A 10,978-nucleotide genomic window follows, 5' to 3' on the forward strand; every position below is an offset into this window, starting at 1 on the left:
CTATGTTGAAGTAACATTTTTCGCAGTAGAACTGAAATTCTACTCCCTCACAACTGTTTTTAAACACTCTGTTAAAAAGATACTTGGATCGAGGTACAACTTCTTGCCCAAACAATTTATTAATCAACTGCAGTAAATCATGTAACTGGCAACCAGTTATTTTATGCTTTGCTGCATGGCTCATAATCATGAGCATTGCCTCAGCTTTTGTGGTAGTTCCTGTGGCAGACAAAGCAGTGTCCATGTCAGGCTGTAGGTCAATCATTGACAGGGGATCAGTGTTCTGCTTCGTGCTGCCTGTCCTATGGTCTATCTCAGACTCTGACTCTGTTCCACTGCATGCCTTTAAAAAAGCAACATCTTTGTTAAAGGTATTGTTGTGTGTAGGTCTGCTCATACACATATTCACGCAGGTTCATAGTTATATTTTTTTAAACGTACAGACCCTCCAAAACTATACATTTATAATTGAAAACTTAAAGAAGTACATGTGTACCTGAGAGAGAGGAAAAAACAATTATCAGAAAAAGCTAAACTAGTACTCACATGTGTTTCTGAAGGTCTACTTGAGCCTGGTGCAATGTCTACCTCACTACTGTACTCATCTGTCATCAGTTCAGCTGTTTTCCATTGACCATTCTGACAATAATGTTATAGTTATGTTACAATCATGACATCCGTGTTACAATCATGAAATCTATGTAACAATCATGACATCTATGTAACAGTCATGACATCTATGTTACAATTGTTACAATCATGACATCTATGTAACAATCATGAAACGGTTGTATTTTTATAAACTTATGTTAACAAAGATTAATAAATACTGTAACAAATTAGATCAAAAAGTTTTTAATGTCGAGAGAAACATTTCAGTCAAATTGGTTTTAAAACTTGTGACTAGTAGTGTACATGATAAATGTTTATTAGAACAAGCTAAACTAGTACTCACATGTGTTTCTGAAGATCTACTTGAGCCTGGTACAACGTCTACCTCACTACTGTACTCATCTGTCATCAGTTCAGATAATTTGCATATGGAGTTGAGTGTTGTTATCGTGGCTGCTTCACTTTCTGGACCATTCTGATAATAATGTTACAGTTATGTTACAATCATGACATTGCACTAACAGCAAGAGTAACTGCGAATAATTGTACTTCATCTGACTCTGTAGCTGCCTGTTTCCATGCTTATTTTTTGAATGTGTAACGTTATGGTCTTTTATAGCTTTCAATACATCAGGAAAACAGTTCACAAAACTTTCACATACCACAAATGGTGTACTCAACATTGAATGGCTGTTCTGTATGCTCTCTGTCTCACTGTTCTGTATGCTGTCTCTCTCACTCTCTCTGTTCTGTATGCTGTTTGTCTTACTCCCTGCCTCTGAGAGCATATCTATTAAAATACCATAAGCAACAAGAAAAAAACAAGCTGAAGAAATCTCATACAAATATATATAAAGGCAAGGCAAGGCAAGTTTATTTATATAGCACATTTCATACACAATGACAATTCAAAGTGCTTTACATAGAAGAAATTAAAATAATAAAAATAAATAATAATTAAAACATTAAAACATGTTAATATATCACAAATAATGTATTTTATAATATTTAAATAACCTTTTAAAAATAGGTTCTACAAAAAAATGTAATTGACAAAGATGTATGAAACTTATGACCATTATCTCTGTTTCACTGTTACTTTTATTTAACAGGTATATGTGTGAGGACTTTTATTTTGATATCCGATGAGAATCGGATATTTCTCTGGGTTTTTATTTAGCCTATTTATTTGTCAATTAAAAATCAAAAGTTATTCTTCAGTAAGTATGTCAGACTTTGCTGGATCACCTCCGTCCTATGTACTAACGTTTTTATTTACATTTTTTAACAATAAAATGTATTCAAATAATCGGGACAATCCTACTGGATAATAAGCGTGATAGTCTACGTCTACGGTACCTGTTTCATTGGCTGTTTGGCTCTCTTCCTCGTCAACATCAACACCTGGCCTGTCATATCTACACACTGTCTGGCGAGGTATCTTTGTCTTACTTTGAGGTTCCAGGTATAGCTTATATTTTTGCCTATTTCTACGCATATTTGTCCCGAAAAATAAATAATGATGAAAAAAGTGCTTGAGACGAGATGTTGATCACGCAAAAAGGGGGCGGAGCTTAGCTTGCGCGTGACAGTTCCAACTGAAATAACGGTATAATAATTTAAACTGATCTGCTCGTTCACGAACCACCCTTTTTTACTTTTTCTGTCAGGTAAGTGTCATTAATACTTTTCATTCCTGTTATTTTCGATGCAATATTTACTTTTCTGCCCTGTCCGCTATTGAGGTAGACTATAACATAGGCCCAGCGGGCCGATGGCGGCCCACCAGTGGCAAAGTTGGCGGCCCACTGGCGTTTTGCTCATCGTTATTCCAGCGGACCACCTTCCCGGTCCGCTACCGAGCCGCTGGTTCATAATAAGTGTTTTCTGGCATACCACGGTTTAGACTGTTGGTCCAGATTGGTCGTGTTGCCGATGGTGTTATATTTTGTTATATTATAATATTTTGTCCGACCGTGTCAAGCCGCTGACTTTTGCCGCCCAATGCTGGTGGACCGCCAGCCATTGTTAGCTGATAACGGGCTGTGTATGTATTTATACTTAAATGTAAAATCAACATTGCTACAGTAAGTAAGACTGCTTATTAACATACGTTGCCACGTAAGGTTAAGTCTGTTGATAGTATAAAAAAAAGTAATTAAAGGCTGACACAGACAGAGTGCAAGTAGCAAATAAGCAGCTAACGTTACCGAATTAATTTCACAGTCAATGTCTTGCCCAGTAGTATACAGTTGGTTGAGAATATGTCTTAAGTGAACGTAAACAGTTAAACAATCCGATATGTTACGTTATTCGTGCTTTAGGTCGACAGCAGCCTAATAAACATGCCATTTCATTCGTTTTATTTGACCTTTATGTCATGTTTCTTGTAATTTGGTTATTTGCATTCTAGTGAAACAGAGCAAGTAACTTAACGTTGGCTTGCAACAGAGAGTGGCTGCAAGGTAATTATTCACAAATAAAACATTTTGTATTGCTAATACAAAGTAATTTATATAAAATGTGTTTTTATTAACTGTCGTTTGTCTTGTATGTTAGCATGTTTGCCTACGTCCGTTATATCGACGACAACATCCGACAGATAGTGCCCTTGGACCACATAAAAGGCTTCTGTCCAAAAGATGTGAAAGATTTTGAAACAAAGAAAAAATATAACATTTTGTGGAAGAAATCGCCAGAGGACCAGGGGCAATACTACAAAGCACAGATATTAAAACTGGCTGGTAGGTATTTAAAGCTACACTATATATAAGTATATCAGTCAAACTATTTGTTGCACTGCTGGAATCATAGATGTGGGTATTACAGTTACTGTTACAAAAGATTCTCAAACAACCACTTAACATATTTACTGGTGGTGACAAAGAACTGTAGTTATTTTTTCTTCTATTCTTCAGAATCTGAAGAGGAATTAAAGCGCGAGCGAATCTCAATACCCCCACTCAACAGTGATGAGGAAGACTGGTCATCTACCAAAAGCTCCAAGAATCCATCTGTAAGCTATGTAGGCTAATGCATCTCTTAAGTAATACAATTGAGTGCATTATTGCTGCACATTTTTCAGCATTGGAGGTAGTTTTTTCATAAATTTATACCATAGGGATTTAAAAAATAGTCTCCATTAAAGTGTTGTAAGTCATGAACCAAACCAATCAAAGCTATGAGGTTAATCACAACATTACACACTTTGCATTTTGCTTGTTTCAGTTCTCTGAATCTGTAATTTCAGTGAAATTATCTAAATAGCATCATGGGAAATGTAGTTCCCTATCAGTCGGTCACTATGACATATGTCTGTAAATTCTGCTGTTAAAAAAATATTTTTGGTTTATTTTATAGTGTGACAAGACAAATGACCAGAAAAAAAAAAAGCCAGCAGTCCAAAGCATACAGAAACGGAAAACTTTAATGGAAATCCTAAAAGAAAAGAAAAAAGTTGTCCAGAGCAGTTACGAAACACACAATGAGTATGTCCCCTTGGATGTGCACAAGGAACTGCAAGACAAGTACTACAACATCAAAAAAAGGATGCGAGAGGAGGAGATGAGTAATGAAGAAAAAGAGAAGAAAATTAAATGTTTAAAAGAAGAGAATAGGGACACGAAAGCTGAACTGCAGCAGCTAAGGCGGTTAAACCTTCATCTCCAAGAGGAGCTCTTCCAAAACAAAAAAAGTGAGCATTTTCAAACTGGTTGGCTATTCATTTTACATGCATGTTTTTAAAGTTCTTAGAAAGAATTGGACATATTCAAATGTAAGTTATAGCCTGTGATTTTTTATTTTTTATTGCAACAAAACTATTAAAAGTGTTGCTTAATCTGATATTACAGTAACACAAAAGGAGCCACAGACCTCTTCTGCAGGCCACACTTCACTCCCACAGCAGCCAGTTCACGGTCCAGAAGAACCAGCAGAGGAGCAAACGGCTATAATACTCAAACGTGAGCATTTTCAAACTGTTTGACTATTAATTTTACATGCATGTTTTTAAAGTTCTTAGAAAGAATTGGACACATTCAAATGTAAGTTATAGGCAGTGATTGATAAAAAAAACGAATATAGTTATCATTCTTGGTGTGAATGGGCCTTTACTCTGATATTACAGTAACACAAAAGGAGCCACAGTCCTCTTCTGCAGGCCAGACTCCACTCCCACAGCAGCCAGTTCAAGGTCCAGAAGCAGAGGAGCAGAGCATAAGACACAGGGATGACAAGGTATTTCGTAGACTGTAAAACACAAACTCTACATATTCCTATCATTTTAATGCAAAGCAGGGGAGTCTTGAGAAGCCAGGTTATCTAGTTTATCCCTGTATACCCTTACAAATTTTTTTATTCAGCTGTGGTATTAGTATTCTTATTTTAAACTAGGGCTGCACGATTAATCACAATGAAACACAGTGCTCGCAAAATCGGCTGCCCGACGTCCCGGGGCTATTGTGTTTTCAAGTCGGGCTACCAAAATGCATAACCGGCCTGCCCGACGGGCTATCTGAAATAGTGTTCGCTTCAGTCTTGTTATAATCAGATTCAACGCGTCTTCATCTTCAATCCGCAGCAGCGCAGAGCAGAGCACATATCAGAAACAGGGTGTGTGTGTGTGTGTGTGTGTGTGTGTGTGTGTGTGTGTGTGTGTGTGTGTGTTCACCTGAGTCTCATTGGTCTGTCAATGTCAGAATATTTGAGATGACCAATCAAATCAAAGTAGGCAGGGTTTATATTCACAGAAGCTGCTGAGAGCGAATTTGAGCAGAGCGACTCAGTTTACGGTCAAGTGCGAGATAAGATGTTAGTAGCTAAACTAAACATTTCATATTTGACAGTTTTTTTAGGTCATAAATGTGAAACGAATGACAAAAATAATCAGACAAACGAATATACTTTTGTCGAATTTCGCCATTTTGAACTGAAAATAGGCCTATGTAACGTGACTAATAATTAGTTTACTGTCATTGTGAGGGGACATTTAACAGAGCATTAACAAATCCGTTTTCATGTTAGGCACAAGATTAATAATGAATGTGTACATATTGAGAATTAATATACAATTTGTAGCCTTCAGTAAATTAAAAAAAGTTCAGCTTTAGGAGGGGAAGAGACAGGGCAAGATGAGGAGACTGAGAGAAGAAGAAAGAGTAATGTATAAGAAGTGAGAGCAAGTATTGACACATAATCTACTGCCCGCTGACATTGTTTTAAAGCTATTTCTTATCCTTTTTTGGCCTTCAAACGTCTTGAAATGGACATATCAGAGAAATAAAAAATTTGAACTCCCTAATAACCTTAAATGTAGGACCTCTTTGATTTATAAAGCCCTGTCTACGGCCCTATATTAGGAAGAAGATCAATAATGAATGTGTACATATTGTGAATGAATTTAATAAACTTAGTTAGGCTACCTAGCTTTCTTAGTAGCTTTCAGTAAAGGAATGTGTCTGAGAAAATGATTCATAAATCAACCTATCAGTTGACCCTATGTTTACTTCACTGACAGACAAAAATGAAAAGCCTATATCAGTCAAAGCTCAGCTTTAGGAGGGGAAGAGACAGAGCAAGAGAAAAAGAAAGAGAATTGATACTTTGCACTTGACGTCACAAGTACTGTCTGGCGGGCAAGAACGTCGTTCTCCAGCAACGAAACCCAGTAAACTAATCAAGGGTCGCCAGTTTTACTATACAAAAGTTGGTGTTTTGAGGTGTAAACGACATGCCAGATAGTTGATGAGATAAGCAACCTTCACAGTATACACACGTCTGTGCCTATTACCATCAAAGGTAATTTCAACATTTGTTTGAACACAATGGGTGTATGATCATGTAATTAATCGTGTCTTTAAGTTACTGTAGTTTTGTCAATCAACACCACCAATATTTACCAGCTGGTTCGGCGAGTCAGCTGTTTGTGTTATGAATCTAAGCTAGACTAACTGTAACGTTATGTTCACACCGCCGCTGGCGAGAGCAGCAAAATTCATTGAAAATGAATGATTTCCGGGCACTTTGACGCTCTCGCCGGTGGCGGTGTGAACGTACAGTAACAGCTGTCGTCTTTTGCTAACAATAACAGAAGTGTGTGATAGGTTGTTTTGAGGTTTGCGATATCTATGATTTTCAATGAGAACCAGAGATGACCCAACAGTAGAGCTAACGTTAGATTATTTACGGAGGAATTATTACTGCTCTATTATCTTTAAAAAACTTGTCTGCTTTACACAATTTAGGAGTTATTATCTTGGAGTTAATCCTAGTCCATATGCAGCTAGCTCGCTAACAGACTTGATAGCTACTAGAAAGACCTGGAACTACAGGACTCTACGTTGGAAATACCCGTTTGTTGCCCGCCAGGTATCCATGGTAGTCACGTGACTGCAAAGTATCAATAGGAGTGTGCTGATGAGGAGAGAAAAATAATCAGCTGCCCACTTACATGGTTTTAAAGCTATTGTTATCCATTTTTTTGGCCTTTAAAACATCTTAAAATGCACATATGTAGATCAGAGAAATCAACATTTTCTCGGGGTGCCCCCGAACCCCCCTGACTAGCCTGCCTCACATTCGGGACCTCAGTGATGATAAAACCCTGCCATCTGCATGTTAATGAAACTTAATAGTGAGCATTAGACCCTAAACTAAAGTGTTACGTGTTTTTTTTGTTTGTTTTTTCATACCCTCATTGGGGGCTGAGCCACAGACACACTGATTCATGTTCCATACTGGTCACACACATTTCAGTTCAGTTAGAACCAGATGCATATTTGTTGATATTTTGTGTTTTGAAAAGGTTTTTGATTCATTGTTTTGACTCCTAACAAATTTTCTACATTAAAAATTGTCTTTTTATCTGGGCTAGTAAAATTCATTTCGGGGCTACCAAAATACGAAGAGAGCCTGCCCGAAGGGCTACCAGCGATTTTGAAATTTTGCGAGCCCTGAAACAGCACGGTAGTCATGCATTATAAATTCATAATACAATTTTTCTGGATCTCATGAAGTCATAATGTTCCTCATTTAAATAATACCCAACCACAAAATACGCAAAAAAGTACATACTTCTCCAGCCATCGTGGCCAAGAGTCAAGTCAAGAGCCACGGAGGCCAGTCCTACATGACTCCTCAAACTACCTGCATCGCCATGGCCCCCTTAGTTACCTGCTACCTATTGGTGCCAAGTAATCAGTAAAACCAATATAATGGTCGACCTCTACTTTTAAATGAGGTAAAATGGTCTTATGCATATTAATGTTTTTTTTTTTTTTTTTTTTCTTTCAGGATCTAGGACATGGAGTCCTGATACCCACAGGAAAGTGGGACATCGTGAGGAGATTAGAGGGGGACTCAAAATTCTGCAAGAGCTTAGCTGTAGTCATATGGGGTACCACAGTCCTCAAACAGAGGAGTGTTACGGGGATGAAATGTAACGCAAAACCTGAGGCTGAGGCAAAACCACCTCTGAGTCCAGAAAAGATCTCCGCTATCAAAGGTAAAACTGTCAAATTTAGCTATAATTAAATCTCAACACAAGACACTAGGGCTGTAATCTCCCAGTTGACTAGTCGATTAATTGGTAGGCTCTTGATTTTTCTAACGTAATTTTTAGTCGATTTTTAGTTAAAGACAGCTTGATCATGCCGGTTTGCACTGCACAACATCAGGAAGATCAGGCCTTACCTAACTGAGCATGCAACACAACTTCTCGTCCAGACTCTGGTCATATCTAGGCTTACTGCAATGCTCTTCTGGCTGGACTTCCATCATGTGCAATTAAACCACTACAGATGATTCAGAACGCTACCCCAGAACGCTAAAAAAAGACTAAATGTAAATGTATGCCTATTAACAACTGGCCGGGGACTACAGCTGGAAATTAGCCGTAGAGGCTAAAGCTGCTCTTTTATCAAAAGACACTGTCCACGTTATTATAAACTAATAAACTAAATAAGGAACACAGCAGTCATTTTGATGTTCCTAAATCCAAACCGCTGAAGACGCAGTGGCAGAGTTTTGTTTTCAAAGGGAATATTCCCCACGATCAACGTCAATGCTTTCATGTTTCGCGAATCATTTCTCACCAGACTGCTTTATAAACGAGGGTCAGTATATAGCTGGTTTTGCTAAGAAGCTGCTCCTGAAAAAATAATCGGTAAATCATTAGTCATGATCAGTACTTGAATTAAAAAACACAACCGGGTGTATGTCCAGCTGGAGCAACCAGCACCTGGAGCTTTGTGGTTCTGTGTGCTCTACCTCCTTAAATTGTCACTGTATAACTTCAGATTTCAGTTGTCAAGCATCATATTCTACTTAATTTCCTGTGTGGTCAGATTTAAAATGTTTTAATTACTCTGAAAAGCATCCTGGTGCTACTTTTTTTCCAGTACATCCTCGAATTATTGTCATTCCATTATCACATTGTACACAAAACACTTTGTATTTACAAATTATTTGGTAAATCATTAGTCATGATCAGTACTTGAAGTAAAAAATGTATTTATTTATTTGTGTGTGTGTGTGTGTGTGTGTGTGTGTGTGTGTGTGTGTGTGTGTTCTAAACAGAGTGTCTGTCTCAGAGGCTGGAGGAAAGGGGTCACACCTCAGAGGAAATAAATAAGCGCCTCCTAAGTGTACGGAAATACCTGGCTGAGAAGATCAGTGATATAAACAGGACAAAAACTATCACTGGTAAGTATTTAAATACCCATTTCTTAAGTAAGGGATAATGTATAGCGAGGCGATTGTTATAGCAAATACAACCCCGTCTTGAATCAGCCTGAAGGGGTTGTATTGCAATTATTACCTATTATCCAACTGCGCGAGACTTTTGTGTGCATGTGCTTGTCAAACAATGTCAAACATTTTGTTAAAGATTATAACATCTTTGAAAAAAAAAACACTGTCAGTTCTGTTTTTGAATAAAGGGTTGAAATAATATCTTTGTAGATTTATATGTTCATCATTTCATTGGGTAACTGTTGAGCAGCTTTTTTTGTTGAAAGCTTGACCACTTTCTTTGACACATCAGTTCCTACACTTCTTGAGTGCTCGAGTAGTGTTGTAAAATGGATGGTTCCGGTCCTCATGATTGGCTGAATTGCTTTATAAGCCACTGTAAAACTCTAAAACATAACAAACACCTGGGACCTCATTACATCATTAGCCCCTTTCACACATAGTCCTCACTGGTGAATTACTGTTAAGAGATCGTGTGTGAACAGGACTTTTTAAAAAATACTGGTAAATCAGTTTAGCCAAATAGCCAATTTACCTATGTATTTATTTATTTATCACTTAAATGATTTCGGTGCATCCTAGTTGAACTATCTGTTTTATAATTTAAAACCTACACCTGGAGAAGATTAAATAAAAGATGACTGTAATGCTGTAAAGTTTACAAAGATCTTGAATCTGCTCAAAGTACGCCCAAAGATGTTGGATGAATATATATAAATATATAATGTATGAATAATCTTATGTACTGGTAATGTGGTTTAAGAGGTACATTGTCCTAATGAATTCTCCTTCTTGTTGCAGGTCTCAGTCAGCCCAAGTGAAGACACACAATGTGTTAATGTAAAAAAACTGAATTAAGTAATAAAAATGTAATATTAATATTTTGTGTCAGATGTTTATTTCCAGCTGGGTTGAGTAAAAAAGCAGGTCTTAATACTGTATATAGTTTGTATTTCGGGTGCATGTTCTTTTTGCAAAACAAAACCTGAGCTGTAAGCTATTGAAAAGTTGGTGTGAAGTTTATATCAATTGTGTATAATAGTAGTTATAATTCAAATTAATTTATTAAAAACTATAGTTAATGTCCTAATTATTAACAGCTAAAAGCATCAAACCTACAAATCTTAACCAATACACAACTGTAATGGAAACCATTAAATATGTGCAATTCAAGACCAATACAAATTTGTAATGAAACCATCAGAACCAATACAAAAACTGTAATGGAAACCATTAAATATGTGCAATTCAAGACCAATACAAATTTTTAATGAAACCATCAGAACCAATACAAAAACTGTAATGGAAACCATTAAATATGTGCAATTCAAGACCAATACAAATTTGTAATGAAACCATCAGAACCAATACAAAAACTGTAATGGAAACCATTAAATATGTGCAATTCAAGACCAATACAAATTTGTAATGAAACCATCAGAACCAATACAAAAACTGTAATGGAAACCATTAAAATACAAATCATGACCAATACAAATTTGTAATGGAAACCCTTAAAACCAATAAATCCTAATGGAATATGGCCCAAAACACACTACGTAATGGACTCCACTTGGTAATGGTTTTAATGGTTAACGGCTGATGGTTTGTAATGGTT

General features: G+C 36.8%; 1 protein-coding gene across 2 annotated transcripts; it reads left to right on the top strand.

Annotated features, from left to right (window-relative positions):
- The first annotated feature begins 2,136 nt into the window (after nucleotides 1-2,136).
- LOC308689654 (uncharacterized protein) lies at nucleotides 2,137-10,237 on the top strand. 2 transcript variants are annotated; one of them, XM_081363488.1, is made up of 10 exons: nucleotides 2,372-2,699; nucleotides 3,026-3,077; nucleotides 3,172-3,356; nucleotides 3,531-3,628; nucleotides 3,973-4,306; nucleotides 4,464-4,574; nucleotides 4,739-4,848; nucleotides 7,903-8,113; nucleotides 9,187-9,312; nucleotides 10,162-10,237. In XM_081363488.1, the coding sequence occupies exons 3-10, from the start codon at nucleotides 3,173-3,175 to the stop codon at nucleotides 10,179-10,181; spliced, it is 1,194 nt and encodes a 397-aa protein (XP_081219614.1). In that variant the 5' UTR covers nucleotides 2,372-2,699; nucleotides 3,026-3,077; nucleotide 3,172; the 3' UTR covers nucleotides 10,182-10,237. The 2 variants fall into 2 exon arrangements, with proteins under 2 accessions (XP_081219613.1, XP_081219614.1); XM_081363487.1 differs by having other exon boundaries at nucleotides 2,137-3,077.
- Nucleotides 10,238-10,978: the final 741 nt, after the last annotated feature.

This window comes from Scardinius erythrophthalmus (genome assembly GCF_964197995.2).
Source record: "Scardinius erythrophthalmus genome assembly, chromosome: 4".
In the NCBI taxonomy this organism is placed as follows: Eukaryota; Metazoa; Chordata; class Actinopteri; order Cypriniformes; family Leuciscidae; genus Scardinius; species Scardinius erythrophthalmus.